Below are 24,728 nucleotides of genomic sequence, written 5' to 3' on the forward strand. Positions count from 1 at the left end.
CCTTCCTGCCATCTATGATTCTGCGATTCACCCTGGCTTCTCCACTTAGGGGTCCATATCCGAATGGGTCAGATAGCCCTATTTTCTCCCACTGAAGCTGATTTGCAGCCCATTTCAGGAAGGTGGAAAACTTGGAGAAATGCCATCTTGAGAAAGCAAATACATTATTTATCTTGTTGAACTTTTATAAAATGCATAATTGTTGGCAGAAAGTACTTAAAAATGCCTTTTTTTCTTCCCTGTTGAATAAAAGCCTAATTACTAAATGTGGAATGGGATCTCCAGATTGATGGTGAGGGAATTGGTTACTCATCCTACTTCCACTTCTAGTATTAAACTAGGATGACGATAGATCAAACAATAAAAAAACGGTAGGTGATTTTCAAAATTCATGGATCTCAGAGATATTCTCTTAGGCCGTGAAACTTGCTTTGGCCTAGAATTCAGTTGCTTATGGTGTTTCTCCCACATCTTTAATCACTGTTACTTCTGTTGCATTAGTAGGTTAAGACAAACACGCATCTACATGAAAATGATTTATTCATTTCAGTAAATTCAGTGAACAGTAAGAAAAAAGATAAGTATTTGAAAGAGAGTATAAAATGTGTTCAGGGGCTTCCCTGGTGGCGCAGTGGTTGAGAGTAAGCCTGCCGATGCAGGGGACACGGGTTCGTGCCCCGGTCCGGGAAGATCCCACATGCCGCGGAGTGGCTGGGCCCGTGAGCCATGGCTGCTGAGCCTGCACGTCCGGAGCCTGTGCTCCGCAACGGGAGAGGCCACAACAGTGAGAGGCCCGCGTACCGCAAAAAACCAAAAGAACAACAAAAAAAATGTGTTCAGATATACTAGCTGCTTGATTTGGTTTAGGCTTCAGGAATAATGGGAAATCACTAGTAGCAAGTATAGTGCTGCCTAACACTGGTTTGCTCAGGACCTGTGTTCAGGTGAAAGCAGTGTTACTTCTTTAAGGGCAGAATCAACTTCCCATTTCCTCCTGATCTTCAGTTCAACTCTACAAAAAACTTAGTGACATCCACTATATAGCAGATCCTGGGATAACCCCCAGGAAAATAATGACATGATCCTCATCCTCCAAATTTTTTACAGCCCCACAGGGAAGCAGAACATGGAAATAGAGTGAAACAAGTAAAATGCTACTGTACAGAGTAGAAAAGAAGTCATGTTTAAGAGGAGTTCTGGGAAAGGCTTCTTGGAGTTGGTGATTCACATGGAGAAATTTTAAGAAAATTTCATCAGGTGAACTTGAAGAAAAGGCTGATGGAAAAGAGATAAAGGTGTGAAGTCACAGAAGTGTAAAATACACACATGTGAGTGTGAGTACTTGGTATTACTACGATGATCCTGGGGAAGTGGGGGAAGAGGATTGAAGTTAGAGAAGGGGAAGCAAGGCTGTAGTGAAAAGAAAAGAATAGGCCAGAAAAGGAAGGTCTTAACTGCCATGTGTAGCGCCTTGGGTTTTGTCCTTAGGTGATGGAGATATGGAAGGTTTTTGAGCATGTCACTTCATGATCAGATTTGCATTTTGTAAGATTATTTGCGGCTGGATTATGGAGAATGGTGTGATGGGAACTGGATTGCATGGTAGCATGGAGACCTAGTTAAAAGGGTAATGCAATAGTTCAAATGAGTGATGAGATAATTTTCTGGTATAAAATCTCCAATTGATTCATAAATACACTGCCACATTTTAAAATGTCAGCAAATTGAAAATATTTTTAGTATTCAGTAGAACTAATTCATTGCACTTTTATAGTTTAAAATTATTCATGAAAATGATAGCAATGAAAAATTGAAAGAGGGTTAATATTTTATTTGTGGATTTAAAGCAGTACACTAAGAGAAAAATTTTCACAGCTATAATTTTGCTATTAATATGGAATATTACTTTACAAAATGTAAGGTAATGAGTTTGTTTTATATATATATATACATATATATATATATCTAGTTGTTTGTGGAAATTATGCATATTTGAAAACAAGTGAATGATGTCATACTGTCGGTACATGTAGGTATTTGTCGAATTTGCATTTGATACTGAACTGATAGTTATAACGAAGACTTTGTATTAATTCAAGTCATGGTATAAGTGATGGATATTTTTAAGCAGAAAGTTAAATCCCAAATCGAGAAAGAATGAAAATATTTGTCAGGGAAAATTAAATAGCCATATATGCATATATGACTGTAGTTTTAAAAAGAGCACGTGTTAAAAGGTCATTGCAAATCATATATTTGGAACAGCACATTTGAAAATAGCTTTAAATTGTCTCACAAATAGTGTGGCATATAAGTCTTCTTACCAAATCTTGGTTTTGGTGCATAAGTCCTCACTTCTTAGTTATCACAGCAGGAAACAAAAGTCAGAGTTGATGAAATTAGAATATCCATAGCCTTGTGGGGGAATAGAATATTACAGTGCTACATCTTTTTCAGTATGAATCCAAGATTAAAAAAAAAATGTTGCTATTTAAGTACACAGTAGTATACAAGTTATCATAAATGTTAGGTTGTATGCCCCATAATCAAATGGAATAATGATCAGTTTCTGTTGTATGTTATCTTCAATTCAAATTAATGCTCAGGAATCCAATTTCATGCCTTACTATTGGTCAGACTTTCTTTATTTGTGTATAATATTGTGAATGCCTGTAGTTTTAGGATTGCAAGTTTATTGCACTGCATTCAATGTTAGATTATTTATCAGTCTTCAGAGATTACATTGAAGCTTTAGGGGTTAGGATGTATTTGCTATGCATGATTTTTATGAAATTTTTTATAATAACTTTTTCATAGGATCTGTTTATCCTTGTCTCTTTTTCCCCCCATGTCATAATAGAATGTATTTTAGTACTTTGAAGAAACTTTTTCAGCAAAATATATTTTTACTACACATTTACCCTTAATAGGTTCTGTTAGGGGAATCAATGACAACATGTTTCAAAGCAGAAATCTTTTCATGCTTGGTTTTTTTTTTTGTTTAATGAGATTTCAGGTATATTTTAACAACTGGGGTTTCCCTGATGAATCATTAAAATAAGTGAGTGGGCTGGAAGGTAATACGAACTTTTCTCAGTACTGCCCTATTTTACTCTGCTGGGTTATTGGTTGCTTTTTAAGTAGAACCTGGGTGTGTTGGAGTTGGTGGTTGGAGGTTCAGAAGGGAAGAGGGGAAAGGGTCAGTTAGAAATACTAGGTAAACCTCTGATGACCTATCGGGAAATCCTACTCAAATTCTGCTTTCCTCAATTTACACCATTTTGTGTTTAAGCTTTCTGTTTTTGCTCTGCCAAGCTCAACTTTCCAAGTACTGTATATAGGCAAATAGAAAATATATTTTCAGCAATTGATTGAAGTTTAAGGTATCAAGCCATGTGTGGATTAGCCTGTGAAATCAATTTCTCATGTGTGTGGGATTAAAATCGTTAAAACCATCATCACTGAAACCATACCTTCCTACAACTAATAGCAGTAAGGTGTCTGTGGAATATATTAATACAACACGTCCTCTAATTTAAAATTATTACTTGGTATTTGGTTGGAAAATTATTTGAATATTATAGGTAACTGCATTGACATCATATATGAGGGCTAATTATGGGTTTCTAATGTGACTTAGCTTCAGTTTTTAAAAATCCACATGAGATATTTATACTTAGCACATCTTTTTCAATAAATCAGTGGCATATGGCAAATTTCCTTTAGCTATACTGTTTAAAAACAAAAAACTGAACTACCACAGCAGTTATAACTGCTGGAGGAGGTAGACAGAAATGTAGTTCACCTTGAAAATGATCATGGCTCAAGGAATAAAGAAACTGGGTCAAGCTTAAAATAAATGCAGGTACGATGACAAAAGTTTTAATATAAATTTAAAAATATTCACAGCATTGGTTTCAGGCTACTTTTGTTCTTGGTGATCTTATCAATAATGCATTACTCATTTTTAATTGAGATGACTCTAATGGCATCTTTTCATTTTGGTCAAAATATTTATATGAAATACTATTGTGATTTTTCACCTTATTCCCTCTTAATTGTAAATGTACATTTTTGGAAGGCAGATAATTCTCCAATAGATCATTTTGACCTCTGGTAATCTTAAATAGAACTTGAAGTGGTTTAACATTCCTGTGTCCTAGCTATCACTTTGACTCTTCTTATATTGCTAAATTAATGTTTAGCATTTAACCACGTATCATTAAATCATAGTATTGATAATGAATTAAACTTTCATAAAGCTTTAATAGTGTAGCAGGTTCTCATTCATTGGTGTCACTGGGGAATAAAAAATGCTGAAGAAATGAGGTTTTTTAAAACTAAAGCTTACTTGTTTAAGCAGAAAAACTTAAAAGCTGATAAAAATTTATCTGAAACATTTTTTATGCTCTTTTAGGGAGTTTGAATGGATTGGCCATTTACTCGTAAAATATCATCATTCTAGTGTCATGTAGAAAGGACGTGGGCTCTCTGTTTGGTGTTTATTCTCCAACGTGGGAAGTTTTGTTTGTTTGTTTCTTCCTTTTAAAATGCCATACCCCTAATTCTAATATACTTACTCCGTTTAATTGTTTCAGGGCTTAAGGTCTGTGGTGGTACATGTGCTAATGCCTTAACAGATTCATAAATCCAGGCACCTATGTAAGACATTTGGCTGCATGTAGGCTCACCCAGCATCTTTTGGCAAACACCTGGCCGCAGCTTCCTGCCACGGAGGAGACCCTGTCCTTCTCTGGAGTGAGGACTTTCAGTGTTGAGGCCCTGTTACTGCTGCTCCAAAACACTCACTCTCCAGTAGCCATTGCTAGTGGTGCAAAATGTCTGTATTTACCTGGCGTGCTCCTGAGAATCTATTATGTCAGGTGACCATCTTCAGTTTTCTGGGATTACTGCTAAAATGGGCAAATGGTGTACTCCCTTTATCTTTTAGTAAATTCCAGCGTAACAGCAAAAATCCTTTTTAACACAGTGTCTTTTTTTTTTTTTCCCAACTCCTGCTCATGTTTCCAGCAGTGTTTTCTAAAACAAAGCTCAATGAAGCACAGTGAAAGTATTATTTGAGCAGTTCTTTAATGTGCTGTAATGACATTTGGTTTGAATCTTATATTTAAAAATCAGGTTCCCCTCTTTTGCTTGCACCTAGTGGGAATCATCTTTCTTCCAGGTTGTGCTTAAAGAAGACTATAGGGGAAGAACAAAATTTCTTCTTGCTGCAAAAGTTGCAGTAGAAGTAAAAGGGGGAACTGCCAGGATATGTCTTGTCTCCACAAAACAAGCAGAACAAATTTCCATGAATCAAAGCCACTAAGTATAGTTTTCAGAGGTGGTAGGACATAGTTACTCTCCCTAGAAAAATACCCCAAATGCAGGCACACCCGTTGGCCACTAGAAGAATGCTCAAGTAAACGCTAGTTCAAACCTGTACATTTCACTCTTCTTACTGAGCTATTAAAGGGGTGGAAATCTAGTATAACTATAATCTTTTTTCCGCTTTTCTATTTTTCAACCTCCCACACGCTTGGTGTTCAGTTCTGCTTAGTGAGTGCCTTGAATCTACAGCAGCACCTACACGTACTGCCTCCACAGTGGCTGATAGTTTGCAGATAACTCATGATTCAGACCCATAAGAAACATCTGTAACTATAGGGCATGGTACGTGCTCTAGATTAATCATGGAAAAGGGCAGAGCAATGAAGAATCAGAAAGCTTGTTTTTTTCCAAATATTAATGTTGCTTTCTTTGAGGTTATATATGAGTGGAATATTCTCTAGAGTGGTTTATATCACATTCCATCACTTGGGGAAATATCTCAGGTCATTTTTATAAGAACCTTTTAGAGACCTTTTAAACATATACACGGCGTATACACCTTAGTGTGGTTAGGTCAGAGGAAATAAAGCAAGATAGCAGATATCTGTCATGTGATGCAGTAAGCAAATTAGTGTTAAACTGCTTTTATTTTTTCTTGAAACCTTTGATATAATTTTCAAAATTGCCTTTCACTAGTTTTTCATTTGCTTTCTAGAAGTTTCCTTCATTTGAAGGGTTACTGGCTACCATTTTGTTAAACCTGGAGGCTGTTTTGTTAACTTACTGAATACAGCATTATAAAGTTGAAGTCACCAGCCAGCCTGGAAAAATCGAGCTGCATAGCACAGTCTCTGAGCTTACTTCTTGCGCACAAAATCTGCAGTACTCTCAAATTTGTATTTGAAATACAGTCTGCTGATGGGGAATGGGTAACACCCACTGCCTTTCAAATGCATGTGTATATCTACTTTTCCCACCTTTCCTTGGTGAATAAGGAGCTGTGTTTGAAAAGAACTGATTTTAAAATGCTGGAGGATTCTATCTTTACTCCTTAAGTAAGGTGGTTTATCCTAATAATGGGAGGGGCAAAATACCTTATTTCTGTTTGTCAGCTGCTATGCTTCAGTTTTATCTTCACATCACACCTCTGAGGTTAGTGCTTTTATCCCCATTTTAGAGAAGGTGAGACTAAGTCCTACAATGTTAGGTAGCTTGTCCAAGGCCCTACAGCTAGGACATGACAGAGCTGAGCTTCATACCTGTATCTCCCTGACCCCAGGACTCATACTTTTTCCACCTGAGGAGCACTGCTTCCTATTTTACAGATAAGTGAAGTATGTGTTTGTATCTTTTCCCCAAAAATGCTTATTGGAAGATTTAAGACATCAAGAAATAAGCTTTTTTCACTTCAGTCATTTCTTTGAGAACCGTTTGAGACATTTTGCTTTGAAAGGCAATTTAAGCAGGCATTGCTTTGACTGAGCAAGGTAAAGCACAGTTTTCTTAGTTAGGAGCATCACTGAGTTTTTGAGACTAATAATTTTGTGGAACAACATTATTAAGGAAAGCAATATGCTTGCTGAACGAGTGGTGTTTACTTAAGTCATAAAGGAGAATTCAAACATCTGGAATATTTTTAAACGATGTAGTTGTTATGTACCAAGTGATATTTCTTATTTACTTCTTACAGGAAATAGCATATAATTTGAAATATATAAAAGTTTTTACATTCATAGATATATTTTTATCTCACTGAGCACTTCAACAATAGTGATACTATTAAAGTAAAAAGTTGCTTGACAGCCGATTCTCTGTGGTGACAGTTTTACCACATCTTTAATAGTAATGTTACTTTATCGCTCTTAATGCCTTTGTTGTTTAAAGTAAGGTTGTAGAAACTTTGCTGGTTCACAAGCATACAGCTTTACCCTACTTTTTCGGTCTTCCTTTGGGGGGGGATATTGACAATACTGAGGAAGTGGTCAAACGTCTCAAGAAATTGTATCCTAAAGATTTTTAACACTAGAGAATAGAGATTTGAATATGAGTGTGCTGTCTTCTAAATATGGATTCGTTGGAGGCATTGGTAGCTGATGAATTTAAAGATGGATTAATATGAGAGTTCCAGAATCAGAGAATTCCTGAACTGGAAAGGCCCATGCAAATGAAGGGCTCTTGGAGTGAAAGTGTTAGTTAGGACAGGAGTTCAGTGACTGTCCAAGTCTAGATAGAGCTCTAGGCCAAGCCAGTGCTGAGGTTACTGAGTCAGGGTCATAGCCGTTCCAGCCAGGAAGTGAGTGATCACAGCGGGAGAGAACTTTAAACTTCCTGGGTAGGGGAAAAAACTGAGTCATTGTGGAAGTAATCTTAAAACATGAAAAAACAGAAATCAGAAAAATAAAGCATCTTTATTTCCTCTTATTAACATGAATGGTATAAAAATATTGATTCCAAAGTACAAACCTCAAGTGTTATATACTTTTTAAAAAAGCAGGACAAACCTATTTAAAAAAGTAATTTGTCTGTAAACGACTTTATTTGCTTTCTGTGTATAATATTTTAACATATTTATTTGAAAATATTTATACAAATTTTTTTTGCTTAATATCTAGAATCTGTGAAGATTTGAAAGGGCCAATGAGTATTCTCATCATTGAGGCATTCTATGGAGGGTCCCATAAACAACTGGTGGATCTGCTTCAAGAAGAGTTAGAACACTGTGTTCTTTATACCCTTCCTGCAAAGAAATGGCACTGGAGAGCACGGACGTCGGCTTTGTACTTCTCTCAGAATATTCCTGCCAGTGAGCATTACAGGTAATTAGAGCCCAGGCTGCGTCTCCAGCCTGTTTTAAATGTACTTGTTCTAAGGAGGTTGCTTCTCTGTTGGCCTCTGTGAGATTTCCTTCAACTATGGAATTGGTCAGAATGACTACAGTAGCTATTCCTTTAGCGACAACAGAGCAGCCGACTACATTTGTACTCTGAGGACACCTGGTCGGTAGGAAAGTGGATTCATTTAGAGCCTGCATGCCTTTTCTCATTTGTCTTGTGCTTTTATCACATGCACGTGTGGGTGTATGATGACATTTTTTGGCCTGAGATGAGAGTTGATCCTGTGCACATTTGGTTTTTGCTTCCATAACCTCCTATGCCTCTTTTAGTGAGTATGCTGTTTTAGGGTGTCTGTTCTGTACTAGGAGCTAATGTTGGAAAGATGGATATGACCAAGGCCTGTGCCCTTACAGGCTTTAAAGACTATTCAGAGATGAGTAGTTTTTAAAGTGTCATGAGAGTATGAAAAGGGGAGAAGTTGATTTTGACTGTGACAAATTGGAGGTCGCTTTGTAGTGTTGGTCAACTTTGCTTTGTCTGGAAGGATGAATAGATTTGGGGGACACAGGCCTCAGTTTTGAATTTTGAATTGTTAGGAAGTGGGAACTAGGGAGACCTATTAGAAGGGCTTACGAGTCACACTGAAAAGTGTGGATGGGAAATACCGATTCCATTTTAAGGAAACAGTAGAATGGAATCCTCCTGAATATCCTTACTGCCATATGTCTCCTGATGGTTAAATAGTGGAAGATTATCCTACTGTGGTTTACATATCCGATGTTCTTACCGTTCTGGGCCCCTCTGTGTAGGACTGCATTGGTGGTGGCAGGAGTCGGGAGGGCCAGACTGATAATGAATGGAGTTCGAGCAGCTAGGTTGTTAGAGAAAGGGCACGTTGCAAGCTGCAGTGCTCACCTTGGCGTCAGCAGCCATTTCCATCTGCTGCTGCTTGTAAGGTAGGGCAGAGACAAGGGAGAGAGCAGCTTGAGATTTAAATGTAGGTTGCTGTTCTTAGTAGTAATTTTGGGGATTCAGAAAATAACCCATTTGGTGTATAAAAGCCATGCATCGCCTCTGAGAATTCAGATTGTCAGATGGAACAGCAGTGAGCACTCAAGTCATGTTGCTTGGGATTATAAAGGTAAAAGCTGTTTGGGGGCATATTGAGAATTTTGTATTTTTCTAATCTAAAGTGTATTTTTCCTTACATAATTTAATGTTTTATATTCTGATAATCACCAAGTGAGTATTGTGGATTCACTAGTAGTATTAGAAATTTCAGTGCATGTATCAATACAAAAGTTTTCAAGGCAATGACAAGTGAGTCGTTGCCTTGAAACAGTGCTAAACAGGATTTTAGCACTGTTGCTGTGCTACAATTGATTGTTTATAGTTGCTTTCACATCTCATTTAATTGTGTTTTCTCAGCACCAATTGCATTATATTACTTAAGGTCAAGGAATCCAGTTGGCTTTATGGCACATTTTCATTTAACATTACCATTTGATATAATACATTCATACATACCAAATGATATAATACATTTCTACAATGATTTGAGCATTGAAACAAACTATTTCTGTATCTGCTGTTAGATTTCATTTTGATTACGCAGTGTTTTGGAATGGAAATTTTGTATCACAAATATATGTGTGTGGATAGCATGCAAACAAACACTTCTGTGCCCGTGGCTTCCCCACTCCGTTTGAGGTCTGAAGCATTTGAGGTAAAACATCACATTGCTTTTTGAAGCAGTCTTATTTGGGAGGTAGATTTCTGAAAGATGGTATCATAAAATATAAAGTTTTACTCTCTGATAGCCATAACCTCCAGGTCCTAACAGTGGTATCTGTGATTTTTCAAACTCAGCCATTTAAGCTGCAGTTAATGGTACTTATTAATCTAATCAGACTTCACTAAAACATATACCTCACCAGTCTAACTTACACTTATATTTGACTAACGATAACTTATCTACTCTTTACCAAATAACCTTTCTGAATACTTTTAGAAAAAACAGCAGCAGCTTGAAAACTTACATGCGAAGTTAAAAAATATGCTCACTCAACCCTAGATAGAAGTGCAAGAATGACGTTTTGTTACACCAGATAATTCTGATCTCTGTGGAGACTTTTAAAGATATGAAAAGTTCTTGATTTCTATTTACTTACTCTATTGGTACATTTGTCAAATGAAATCACCAAAATTCATAAAGATAAAATGATTAAGCACCAATATTGCATGCCATGCAAAAACTACTCTGAACTAGGAGGAATGTGTCTGATAAGAAAGACCTTGAATGTAGGTACACAGGTTATTTTTTTTCAACATCTGTACACATAGTCATTGTTTTTATAAGCGCGTTATCTGGGTAATATTTTATTACTAAAAGAATAAATGCTCCAGTCTAATTAATCAGCTTGATTCTGCTTTATCTTGACAGTGAAAAGAATACATCATGATTCACATTTAGAGCTGTTTAATTTTTATTATAGATTACAAAAGCTCCACAATTTATTTTTCTCAAAAGTAGTTTGGTAATTATTAGGTTTTATTAAAGCCTTGCCTTCTGGAAACTTCACAAAATGCAGAAAAATGTTTCTGAGGATGGGCCTCAAATTTCATGTTCTGAAATGTATGAGTCATTTGTCCCAGCATCAAGCATTTCTACTTTCTTAAAATATACCTAGAGTAGGCATCAAAGATATTTCGTTCTTCTTTCTTTCTGCAATATCTTTACTGAACTGAAAGAATCGCTCTTACTTAAAATCATTTTTTTCACTCTCAGATGCTTACAGTTATATTTTCATTCCATCTGAGGTATTGTGGCAGATACTGATCATTGCCCACCTAACAGCCCTTCTTCCTTGTTAACAGAATTAGTTTTCTTTGGCGTGGCTAAGTACCCAGCCCCTGGGAGTGAAGCTTGATGGACTTAAGTCGGTCATGATGATTCCGTTCTCTGCCAGATTTTCCCAGTTTTCCTTGAAGCTAGTGCTGGATTCTGGCAAATTCAGTTTAAGTAGATTACTTCTGGGGGTTCTTCCAACTAAGTTTTTTTCTATTTTATTTTGTGCTTTACTTATAAAAAGAGAAAGCCATCTCCCCTTCTCTGCATTTCACTGTGGTTATGATGTATACAATTAGCAGATGACAAGATGAGGACAAAACACCTGAGCTGCCATAAATGGCTGATGAAAGGCTGGAACGCTATAGCTACCTAGTACCCTGAAAACCCTGTGTTCCTAAAACATCTAGCTATGTTTTGTAAAACGTAATAAATTTCGTTTTAAGTTCATAGCCGAGCAGAGTAAGAGAGGATCTGGAGAGGGATTTGGACATTAGAGTGGTCACCTTGCTTTGAAGCCGTGGCTGCGTAGTTTTCACAAAGGGGACTGGTTAACTGAGTTATGTTACGTTCTTGAAATGAAATACTGTGCAGCATTAACCTGAATTAGGAAGCTTTCTGTGTCCTCTTATTGGAATCTCTCCAAGACAAGTGACCAAAAGTAAGGTGCCAAAGAGTGTTATTGCTGCCATCTTTGGTGCCAAGAAAGGAGGTTATAAGAACGAAACAATGGAAGAGTGCATTGGAAATGAATGAAGATACTTGCCTGGGGATTAGAGTAGCAGAGGTTGTTGGTGCCCCATCCATATCCCTCTCACCTTTCTCTTGTTGTGTGCCCTGGCCAGCTTCCTGCTGTCAGTCTCTGCAGCCCTTTTTGCCTGGGGGAGTAGCTGCTCTGCCAGTGCAGGCAGCAGGCCCCAGTAGCCCTCCGCCAGTGATCTCCGCCTCCTCAGATGAAATCATTCTGAAGTGTGAACAGGAGAGAAATCATTAACAAAGATTCCTCAAAAACCCTGTAAGTCAGGAAATAAAAGCATAATTCTAAATAATTCATGGGTCACAGAAGAAATTATAATGGATACTAAAAAATAGAACTGAGTCATAGTCAACATACTGCATATCACAACGTGGGTTGCATCTAAATTGACAGTCGCAGCCACATCATCTTTAATAAATTTATTTTTATTATTGTCTTTTTAAATTGTGATATGCAGTGCCTTCTAAAGCTTGGCCCAGGGCAGGGCCCCTCTTACTTTAATCTAGGAGGAGTACTGGGAAGGAAACAATAAAAAGAGTAAAAAATAGTGAAATTGAAAGCATATATGTGTGTGTGTGTGTGTGCGCGCGTGTGTGTGTGTATAATGAAGATGAACAAACTAAAATTAGTGATTTTGAAATAATAAAACAGATATAAATCCAGGCATGCTTTATTTATTTTTTAAAGGCACAATTCATTTTTGGAGTGAAAAAAGTATAACTACAAATATGACACAGATCAATAAAAAGGAGGAAATACTGTTAATAATTTTATGTTAATACATTTGCAAACTTAGACAATATGGATAATTTCTTAGAAAAACATAACTTCTAACACCTCACTCAAAATGAAATAGAAAATCCGAATGGGACTATAATCATTAAAGTTGTTGTTACATTAACTAAAAATCTCGCCATTAATAGACAGAGGCTGGGTCCTCGTGCAGGTTGGTTTACACCAGTTCTTCTCTGTCTCTTTCCAGACTTGCGTTACATGAGATCAAGTGTCTAGTTTTTTAGGTTTTCTGTTTCTTGTAGCCATACTAGTCCTAATTGGTGTTGATTATCATTATGATATCTCCCTTCCCTACTCCCAACCCTTGACCTTTTTTTTTTTTTTTAAATATCTAAGGAGGGGCAAGGAAAGCAAATAGTTGGATAGAAAATAAATTGAATGAAAGTTCAGTTGGGTCAAGTAACGTATAAAGTGAAATTCAAGCTTAAGGTGATATTTGATTGTTGATAATTCTGTTATGATTTGCCATTTTCTTAAATGGTACCTTGACTGTGTCTTTTCATTAAGCAGATTCTCTTTCAGGGAAGCTGTGATTTATTTATTTATTTTTGTTCTTAATTGAACTATTTGCTGTGAAACATTAAGCATAACTTTCTTTGGGAGAGTGAACATTTTTAACTGATATGAAGTACCTATGTATGTTTGATGTTTTTAGCTAGCCTTTGTGAATAAAGATGGCTAAACTAGTGAATATGGGTAAATTAATAAGGAAGGTGGTGGTTTCTCAAACAATTCTTTTATAAATTAATAATTCAGTTACTTTGCTTGGCAATTATATCTTGTTTTGAATTGTTACCTCTTGTTAAAGATATAACTTTCTGAATGATATAATAATACTTTAGTAATAAAACATCATTTTATTAAAATGTACCTTTCTGAGTAATTTAATACCATCTTAATCATGAAGACATCTTTATATTATTGTGCATCATAGTTGGGAATATAAAAGTAAGTGATGACTTGTTAAGAATTTGTAGGTAAGTGAAGTATTGTTAGGCATACAAAGGGCAGTCATTTTGCATCTCTATAACCAAGGTAAGATTTGATGGATTTAAATAATAGTAATAATAGCTAACATATTGAACATTTACCATGTAGTAGACATTCTACAGTCCTGGAAGCTAGATATTGTTTTCCTGGTTTAGCAGAGGTAGAATCTCAGGCTTAGAGTCAGGTTACTTGCACTGGGTTACACAGCTAGTTATAGTAGATACGTGATTTGAGCTCAAGTCTGGCCACTTGCAAAGGCCATACACTGTTCGTTCTTTTTAAGCCCATGCTTTTAACCACTATGCTATCTCATTAGCTTGCTGAAGTAGGTTAATTAAGTAAATTAAGCCCGACTACCTCTTGATGAAAAAATATATTACTAGATTTCTCTATTAGAAGTGGGTGGTGGTGCCTCTTGGGGTCTTGAGAAGGGATATAGTTCTTGAAACTTATTGGAGGCTGATATCTGGGAACCAAGAGTCTTTCTAGGTTTGTGAATGTGATTTTTTCATTTTTGCTTATCACATTTCTCTTTAGCTTTTAGCGATAGAAGTCACATGTCATTTGAATTTTCCTCTTGAGGTTTTTCTTTAAATCCAAATAAATGCTACATGTGATGCTTTTTTAAAATCTTCGGGTAAACTCATGAATGAAAATAACATTCTTGTTTGTGGTGCTCAGTACCTGCCATTACCAAATTACCCTCAAACTGCTATACTGTGAAGTTCTCTACTTGGTTTATGAACTTGGCTAGAGACAGCATTCCAGTACTGCCCAGCTCACTGCCCTTATATCATTACCAGTTGCGTACAGTTCTTGGGGTTTGGATGATGTTCTGACACTGCGTAAATAATATTATCATTAGGTACGATGCAGCATCCCATAGTCTGACCCATATGTGACTCTTCCATTTATGAGAACTGGCCGAGAGTTTCCTTGTCACCGTTGCCCAGCCGGCCAGCTTCCCTATCCTATACTGCCTAATTGTGGGATTCTCTTTTGGTTTGTTTTTCTACCGATCTGCTCTTGTGTCTAGGCAGTGCACACAGCAGCTTTCCAGTATTTGTACAGTGCTTAGCGCTTTGTTCACAATATTACATCTCAGTGAACTCTCCTCTGATTGACAGTATAAAACCATCTGGACTTTTATGTTGAAAATGTAGCTGACCCCAATGCCACAGAAATAGTATAATACTGCACACCAAATAACTAACCATTCAGTCAGTCTCTGTTTCTCTGTCTCTCTCTGCCTATCTCTCTTTTCTCTCACTCTCTTCTCTCTCATATACAAAGACATGCACATGCACATGAATGACTAACTTTTAAATTACTGTAACACATCTTTCATTGCAAAACTGGAAACTGTGTCACAAGCATCCTAAAGGAGGGTTTCCAGACTTTATCTTTTCCAGTTTTCTTTGTGTTTCTTTTTCAGTTCTGTCAAGAAGTAAAGTATTCCAGTAGCAAGAAAAAAATTTTTTCATGTTATGGAGTTCGTAGTTTATTCTCACCATCAACTGCTAGTTCAAAAGTGTTTGTATACTTAGTAGCAAACACTGTGAACCCACTGCTTCCAAGGAGTGAAGCACAACAGTGGAACTTCAAGTGCATGTTTTTAATATTCCTTCTAGCATATTTTAAAAATAAAATAAAATTTCACATTTAAGATTCTATACAGCCCCCAGGTAACAGTGCATCAGGATATAAGTTATTATTTTGAACAGACTCTGTACCTTAAAGACCTATAGGATAAATCTCCCATATATTTAACCTTTGAAATTTGACAACTGTATTTTAAAAGACAAACTGGATGTTTATTACACTTTTACAGAGGAGAGAAAATCATTATTTTTAATGAAGGAAATGGAAAGAGCAAAACAACCCCAAACACCCTTAAATGGATGCAAAATCATACTATTGTATAAAAATGCTTTGGCTCTAGAGTAAGCACCTTCATAATTTTGCTTTTAGAAGTCACATGCTTATTTTTCACATAACAATTGAAACTGTGAGTCTGATCTTAGAGTGCTTCTAATCTAGTTGTTTTAGGTATTTTCATTGCACTTCCACTCCCAACATTTGTTTGTTTATTTGAGAAAGTGTTTCTGCTTTTATTAAGGTCTTAGTCAATGAAATATGTTTGCTTTGGGAGCTGTGTAGGGTGTGCACAGGTCTGAGTGTCTGACATCCTGTATTCAGGGCTTCTAAAGCTATGGTGCAGATACTCTGGTACCCTTCCCTTCTCTTAAGCCTCCCCTCTTAGGGAAGCTTTCATGCTCACCTATTTCCTTGGGATCAGATTTGGCCTCCTAACCATCTTTGGACACACTGTCCTGTTTATTAAATGGCCAATTCTTGTGCATCTCTTCTTTGTTTATACTCTGTGGTTCTTTCACATGATGGACCTGCTGGCCTCCTGACCAGCCAGCCCACAAAGATAACTGCAGGCAGAAGGCGGGAGCTGAATCAGGTCTTGTGCTTACAAAAGAGCATACATGTCCCTTTCATTCTTCTGTCTTTCTGAAGAACATAATCCTATATTTTAGTAAATTTTTTCCTGTAAGCAGTCTTTCCTATATTTCTCTTTGTTCACCATCTCATGCTGATCATCAAAATTTAACACTCCCTTTTGAGGAGAAATTCCTGGTGACTGAATACATGTAGTTGAGAGAGGGCAGGAGGGTGGGATGGTTTGACCAGACTAGGTATCTTTTGGTTCTTTTCTAAGCTTGTTTCCATTTTTTCCCCCTTCATCAGCATGTATTAAGAACTTTTACGTCCAGAGCCAGTGCCTATGCGAGCACTGGTGATGTAAAGGCAAACTTGACAAACGTGGACGTACAGTGCTGACACTTAGTAAGCATTTAGTAAACTCTGTTGATTGAAAGAAAATTTAATGCCTGTATATCCAATTGTTATACTAGTAATTTGGATTAAATAATCCCTGATTAAAAACCATCAGTGACTTCACCTTGCGTACGTAAAAATCCAGATTACATATAGGGCTCATAGGGCCCTGCCTGCCTCTGCAACCTCATCTCTGATCCCTGACATCTCACTAATGTGCTGTAGTAGCGGCATTGGCCTTGTTCACTTACTCTGAAATGTCAAGCTCTTTCCTGCTTCAGGTGCTGCTGCTTCTTGCTGGTCCTTCAGCTGGTAACACTAACTCATGTCCCCTCCCCACACCTTTGCTTACTTCTTCCCATCCTTCACCTTCTCAGAGAGGCCTTCCCTGATCAGCCTGTCTAAAACAAGCCCTCTATTTCAGCATCCTAAATTAATGTATATTAATTACATTGCATATAATTTGTAATTATTTTATTTTATTTTTTTTCTTTTTTCATTATTCTGTGAGTTCCCTGATGACAAGGGCCATATTTGTCTTGTTTACCATTTTTATCTCCAGTACTTAATTTGCTTCCTAGCAGATAGTAGCTGTTGAGTAAATATGGTTGAATGAATGCTTTCATATCTGTGGGTTTGAAAATACAAACAAAATATGGTTGTAATTGACTTTGCTAATTTTGCTTATTTTTTTCAGCTCTCAGCACTACCAGTATCATGTGTCCAGGGATATCGTCTCTTCTGCACAGAGACTGCTTAGAGACATTTAAGGGCCTCAGAATTATGGGATTAAACTAAAGAATTCCTTACACACTTACTCACTTATTCTTATGGGTTGTATTAATCATACTATGATATCAGTCATCATTTGTTATGTAAATTTTGATAATAGAAAATATATTTTTCTGGAATTTCCCCTGTATAAAAATGTTTCTGGAAAAAAAATGTTTCTTAGTTCAGGAAACTTTGTAGAATCTAGCATATGTGTGAGATAATTTTGTAAAATTTCACATGATTATATTTAAGGCTTTTTAGATTTGGCAATAGCCACCCATGAAGAGTGGCCTTTTAATATATGGTGTGGAAGCTATAGGATAAATGAGAGATAAGAATTTGTCCCGAAGAAGTATTTAGCTTGGCCGCTGCAATTATTTAAGCATTTTTAATTTTTACTGCTTTTAAGACAGATAGACATTCTTTGTTTTGGTCACAAATACAACTAGTTGCCATTGTTTTATACTGACCTGCTTCTGTATTTATGTTACTTAACTGGTCCATTTGGGCCTTTGTGTTTGTAGTCTCTGGTCTAGACTCTGTCCAAGAATGCATCTTCAGATACTCTTCAATAAGATATATTTAAATGTACATATACATAAAGGAGTTTATAAAAAATATAAATCACTCATGTTGGAAAGAAACAATATACTGTAGTAGGGGAATCAGCAGTTCTAGGTTCTAATCCTAACTCTGCCATCAATTAGTTGTTTGGCCTTGGAAAAGTCATGTTTTTTAACCTTAGAGTCTTATTTTTTTCATCTGTAACTAAAGGTTTTGGTTTCTTCTACTGAGTTCTATGATGTCTTAAACAAGGAATTAAAATCAAGATCAAGATTTAAAGAATTCTAACACAAAAGACAAATTTGTTCTGTCTCTCATTCAACTTTGTTATCAACCACTGCTTCATTTAATACAGAAATTATTTCCTTATCTTGTTTGTGTATCTTCTTGAATATTTACTTTTATTTATAGAGTTAAGAGACTTTTGAGCAATAATTCTTTCCAGTAGTGCTTATATCTTTTAAGTTGTTCTGATATGACTTATTTGTTTGGATCTTCTGTTCCAGCCTCAGAATGTCATGATTATATCTGCCTTTTCAAAGAGAAGGTGCTTGACCTTTGTGTTAGCTATCTGTCTCTACAGGGCATGGAACATAAGACATGTACACTAAATACTGAATATGTTACTATAGACCTCACACAGAAGAGTCAGGACTGCAAAGAGGGTAGCATTCACTAAAGAAGTACAGAGGAGGGAGTTTAATCCTCATTCAGGAAATTCTGAGGTAGACCTCCTGAGAAGATGTTAGAGATTTTAATAGAGGTGAAGTGGAAGAGTGCTGTAGAAGAAGGAAGTGTTGTGAACAAAGGTATTAATGTAGGAAAATTGGGAAATGTTTGGAAATCTCTAAAATCTTGGTTTAGCACAAACATATTCTGAGTTAGGAGGAGTTGTGGGACATCAGGTTGGGAGGATAAGGTGGATTTTGTCTAGTTCATGAACATTCTTGAATTCAAGGTTAAGAATTTAGGGAGCTTTTGCTTTAGGTTATGAGTATCCTTTGATGGCTCTATTACTCAGGACCCTATTAGTTGCACATGATAGACCCCAATTCAAAATCAGTTAAACATAAGGGAAAATGTATTGGCTCATATAACTGAATAACTGAAAGTCCTAGAGGGGTTGACTCCAGGCAAAGCTGGATCCAGTGATTAGGCCTCTTGTTTTCTTGACTCTGCTTTCCTCTGGTTTGGCTCTCTCCAAATGGATCTCTCCCAGAGCTAAGTCTATATCTCACCAGCTTAGTTACCCTATCTGAAAGAGTGTACCACTCTTGGCAGTTGTAGCCAAAGTCCCAGATTGAGTGAAAGCACTTTTTTTTTAAATCTTATGGTCTTTGAACTTATTACTGTGACAAAAGTCATCTAATGTCATGATTGGCCAGTCCAGGGTCACATGGCCACTTTGGGGTCGACCTCATCCAAACCTCGTGAACCGAGTGCAAGAGAGCAAAAGGAAGATTGCACTGCTGTTATTTAAAATTGCACTGCTTTGATTTGAACAATGTTTTGCAGGTAAAACACGGTGAGTATTGCAGTCAAACATGGGAGTGAGGTAAGGAAAACTGCACAGGACAAGTATTACAGCAATACAGGATGGAGACCATGGATGAGGGTAGAGGTGGCCATTGGATTCTTAACATCTCATATAGAAATAGTGAGATTCTGAATGAGAATAATGATAGTAGGAATGGTAGATGGTAAAGGAATTAGCAATATGAATGAAATTTATGTTGTTTGCATTTCACTAGTTATAAAATTTGTCTAGGAGCTGAATTGAAAGTTACCCTTATCCTGTCTATGAAAAAAGAATTTGGTATACAGATTAATTTAGGCAGAAGCAGAGAGATCACAGTTAAATTACTTTAGTAGTTATAATTATTTAAAAAATAGCTATGCCAATTGTAAATCATTCATATTCACTCATTAAATTGGATCAGTGGGTTTACTTTGGCAGCATTTTAAGTTACTCCACATACTTCACTGTAGCAAAACTTCCTTTTCTTTAAAGAATTAATGTAACACTGCCTCTTTTCTCTGTGTAAATAAAATTTATAATATATATTATGTATACATGTATATGTGTGTATATGTACATATTACCCAAATATACACATAATCAATAAGTGATTCATTACTTGGTATTAACTTCTCAAACTTAGCACTCCCCCCTCAGAAAAAGGGAAAAGTCAGGTATTAAGTGCATCTCTAGAGTTCTTATTTTATGCTAGATCCCAAGGTAAAAATTAATGAGTGAAGTTTGTAGTTGCCACTCTACTTAGTATTCAGTTCAGAAAAGCCAGTCTCTTCCTCAGTGGTCTGGACTGGTAAGGCACATGTTTGAAGAACACACACTGTGTACCAGACACAAATGATAAAAGAGTAAATAAGGTAGTGCACTTTAGGAACTGAGTTTCTTCTCTTGGATATAGTTCTATTCCTTTTATTATTTTTTTTCCAGTACTCTTTGCACAATGTTCACTTGAATCAGCCTTTCTAAAGCCATCAGATACTAATATGTTTCTAGGGAAATTCCCCACACTTGGTAACCTGTCTTTCCCTATAGGAATAGAGCTGAAGTATAGGGGATTTTTAGCCCATGGTTTGTTTCAGTGTGTATCCAGTGTTGATACAGATATTTATTTGTATATGAACTGTTTTGGTGATTTTCAGAAAATGAAAGTGGCTAAGAATGTGAACTAGTTTTTGTCACTGTTTTTTTTTGTTTGTTTTTTTTTTGACTCAATCATAAGCTTAAATAAAATTTCATGAAATCCAGTTATATTAAAGGCTTATGTTATTTGTATATTGTGTGTGTCTGTGTGTATGTAGCATTTGTATTGTAGAGTTTCTCATTCAGAGGTAGTGATTCTTAGCTTTCATTTTATAGCATTGCTTAGTGTCTTCAATTTTCTCAAAGGAGATTTTTAAAACAGAAAAACATCAACTCGCTCTTATTGAAAAAATACTTTTCTATACCATTTTATAAGAAGATTGCTGCCAGGAATTCAAGTAATAGCACAGTGCCATTATTACAAAGGTTTAGGAATCCTTGACTCTTGCAATTGGTGGAAACGAAGAGATTATGACTCAGGGGCTCATAAAGAGTGATTAGGAGGACTATGCAATCATTTTCATAGTAGTAGTATTTTTATTTTTCTAAGTGTTCAAAAATATTTAATGACATTCATATTTTATTTGCAGTATTTTTTGAAAAATGTAAGAGAAGTAAGAGAAGCAGAGGTTAAGAATCGAGGACTTACTGGCTCTGAAATTGGAGTATTGAGTATTTAGTATGTAAGTAGAGTTTATGTGAGTAATCTTTTTTTTTTTTTGTCTGATTTTGGTATTTAGAACTGGGAGTAGAAAAAAGAAGACACACATACATATTCACACAAGAAGGAGAAACAGTGGCGGTTTTAGATTTGAAGTACCTGAAAAACATTCAGGCTTCTGGAAATATGATCTTTATATTTGCCTTCTTTCAATCAGTTTTATTTTAGATAAAATGCTGGCTGATGGTAGTGGTCCACTTGAACACTGTTGAGTTTTCTTTATTTTTTTTTTCCATGGAAAAAAGCTCCCAGAAAACTTTTGTCCTTTAATATGTTCAACATGCATATGTTTTACATGTATTAACTAGTATTAAAAATGCAGTTTCTAATTAGATGTCTAAATCTGAGAGGAGTTGTGGTGAGCACCAGCCTCTTAGAATTACTGAAAAAGAAAGTTTTGATGAACAGGGTTTTCTTTTTGGCTGTTTCATCCTTCAGCCTGCTCTGGCCCCAGAAACTATTATGTTCTAGGATTTCTAATGCATATTGTCAGTTTTGGTGATAAACCCTTAAGATATTGATTATATCAAAACTTGGAGAATTCAGGGTATTTACATTCTGTTATGACCTGTTCTATATTACAGCAAAAAAGTTAGTATTTCTGTTATTAAGGATTTGGGCTTTAGATGAGCATCAGTAGTTATAAACTTGGTATGTCTTAGGTTTTAGAAAAATTGTAGAAAACCTCTAAAGTAATATTGCAACCTGGTTTTGTTTGGTATTTTTGTTTTACATTTTTAAATGGGGTGGCAGTGACAGGGAAATCCCTTCTCTCCAGATTTGTATGAGTCACCTGAAGGCTTCCTTCTGATAGAGTTTAATGACATGGTGCCATTTGAATCAGTATTTCCACATTTGCAATTTAGAATATTCGGTTTGAACTCATCAGCATTCATTTTCATTTCTGTTTTACTTTTCAATTTGTCATACAGTTTTTTTTTTTTTTTCCAGCTGGTAAGCACATCAAACCAAGAATGACTTCTTTTTTCATAGACATGGAGTGTCAGTTGTTCTCTCACTTATTTTGTCTTGCTGACTAATGTGGTATTTGTTCGCAGCTCCAAACCACAGATTAGACACATAGATATTGACTAATCCTGACTTACAAATATTAGCCACACAATGTGAATTCCTTCGATGTTTGGGCATCCCTAATGATGGGTTTTGATTTTCTCTTTGTACCTATTAGACGTATTGTTAGATAGTAGCTGTGAGGGAGCAGGAGAGAGCACTGGACTGGAAGCCAGAGGAGCTGAATTCAAGGCCCAGTTTAGCCACTCAGACTCTAAGGGCAGATCACCATTCTTTTGCATCTTCATCTGCAAAATGGTAAAAAGAAAAAATAATACCCTGCCCATTTATCTTCAGGGTTTGTTATGAGGATCAAATGAGATAATAATGTTCGAAGAATATTTTGTAAACTGAAGAGTAAGATGCTATCGTGAAGTTAGAATTTGTGCTCTTCTTCTATGTAACTCATTTGCTCTGAGATTTTTATTTTTAGGTTATTAATTTCTAGCCTTTAGTTTATCTGTTTTAAAATGTAAATAGAAGAGATGGCATGGAATTAATACTTAAATAAAAAAACAATGTTTAAAGAATATTTGGCCCACAGCTACAATATGCTGCTATGTTTGTTCTTCAGTACATGTGGTTCATAGTGATCAGAAGAAATGATAGTGTGGATGTCATTCACAGATTTTTGGTTTCTGTTTAACTTATTTCAGTTCTGATATCACTTTTGAGTTATAGTTAAACAGCAATAATTATTATTTTATTATTTAATAAATAATTTAATAAATAGTGGGTAGTAATAAGGAATTAGAATAGTGGTCATATTTATATTTCTGTAATTAGAAAAAGTGAATTAATAATTCACAGTTTATTCATTTTCTTCAACTAACATTTGTGTAATGACTCCTATTTTGTAAGGTACTTTCCTAGGTACTTGATTTGAAAGTGTGTAAAAAAAATGCTGTGTTTATGAAAAAAGTAAAATGGAGGGTGGCTAAATTGCATCCTTATCTAGTAAAGACTAAATGATTAAAGAGAAAAAAAGGTGTACATTTGTCTCATGGATCTGAAGGTTTTGACAACACCTGTTGCTATTTTGTTTTTTAAAGAAAAGCAGCACTTCATACCTATGATAAAATGACTGTAATTTTCTAACACAAAGTAGTTATTTCACATGTACAGTATCATCTCTTTGTTTAAACCCCAAAGAAAAGAATTATGTGAATATCTGAACATGTAGAAATGTCTCACTTTAATTTTAATGAAAGAATAACAGCTGAAAATCCTAACTGCCAAAAATATTTGTTAAATGGAAATAAATGTTCAAATATATTTTCTTCGAGTTGATACGAATTTTAGTAAACATACCAAGTTTCTTTTCTTGTTCACAATAGAAATGGCCGTTTCAGGTCAGCTGTGTCACTGGCCACCACATTAGTGCAGATTATTTAGCTGGAATATATCTTTTAAACTTGTTATAAATGTGCTTGAAAGCTTTTTATTAGTAGGTAAAATTTTTGAAGAGACCTTATGTATATTAGTTTTGCTTTTTTTTTTTGTCTGTAGAAATAGGCTTTCTTTATTTCTTTCAAAAACCTCTGAATACACTTCTACCTTTGCTAATTGGGGCTGAAGATAAAATATACTTCAGGTGAATTGGAGAAATACATTTGCCCAGCTTGTTGCAGAGAGAGACCTAACCTGCTCATTTGATTTCCTTCCTTTTTTTAGACATTCTATTTAGGTTATTTCTTATACCTGTAAAGAGTTAAGCAAAGCTAAACACTCTTAACTACTCAAATCCTGCTCCCCACCTACCCCCTTCCAGACCATTCTAAATCTTCTTTCATCCATTTCTTTTGCCTTTCACCTTCAGTATTTTACAGAGCAGCTCATTAAGTAACAAACAATTCTGAATGGCTATTAATAATGTTTTACTTTTTGTCACTGCTAAGCAGTGTTACCTGTTCAGTTACACTTGGACAGAATTAATAATAGCGAGGAAGTGGTCATTCTGTGAGTGGATCAGTGGATGAGAGGAAAAACAAAAAAATTTGTAAAGTAACAGATAATTAACTCATGGAGTTTTGAGCAGCTGAAATTGAAAAGCAAATGTGTTAGGGTTATTTTGGTGTCTTATGATATTTAATATTGCCCATTTCTTGAAGTTTTATAAGCAAAGGTCATCATAAATTTGCGCAGGAAATATTTTATTATTATTTCTAAGTTCCCTGAGGGCAGAGGCTTTGTCTTTTTTCACAACTATTCCCAAGGTCTAATTCTCTTAGTGTTCAGTAAATATTTGTTGGATGAATGAATAAATAATACTAAGAAATATCAATAAAATTCATAAGATATATAATCTTTGCTATGTGCAATATTCCAGTTGTATTTATTTACTGATAAGAGATACATAGAAAAACAATGCTAGCTGGATTTGTAGCGTATAAGACATTATTTAGCAGTTGCTTTACATGCTTTGCAAGGTTATACATCCTATTTTCTTTTTCTTCTTTCTTCCTTGCTCTACCCATTATACTGCCCTGCATGTAGTAGCTGCTCAATAGTTTTTTAAATGTTTTATGAGTACAGTACTTTACTTTAGTTGAAATACTTCATGCTTGTTATATAATTACCTG

The 24,728-nt window shown here is 35.7% G+C and overlaps 1 protein-coding gene across 3 annotated transcripts in view; it reads left to right on the forward strand.

The window, feature by feature from the left end:
* GTDC1 (glycosyltransferase like domain containing 1) overlaps positions 1-24,728 on the forward strand; it is a gene marked incomplete at its 3' end in the record, with an annotated part of 383,897 nt that overhangs the window by 98,805 nt on the left and 260,364 nt on the right. For all 3 annotated transcript variants that reach the window (XM_082658781.1, XM_082658780.1, XM_082658782.1), the window contains exon 3: positions 7,944-8,147. In XM_082658781.1, coding sequence (XP_082514907.1) covers positions 7,969-8,147 — 179 coding nt within the window. In that variant the 5' untranslated portion in view covers positions 7,944-7,968. The remainder of the gene's footprint in view (positions 1-7,943; positions 8,148-24,728) is intronic.

Source organism: Grampus griseus (assembly GCF_964374135.1).
Source record: "Grampus griseus genome assembly, chromosome: 7".
In the NCBI taxonomy this organism is placed as follows: domain Eukaryota; kingdom Metazoa; phylum Chordata; class Mammalia; order Artiodactyla; family Delphinidae; genus Grampus; species Grampus griseus.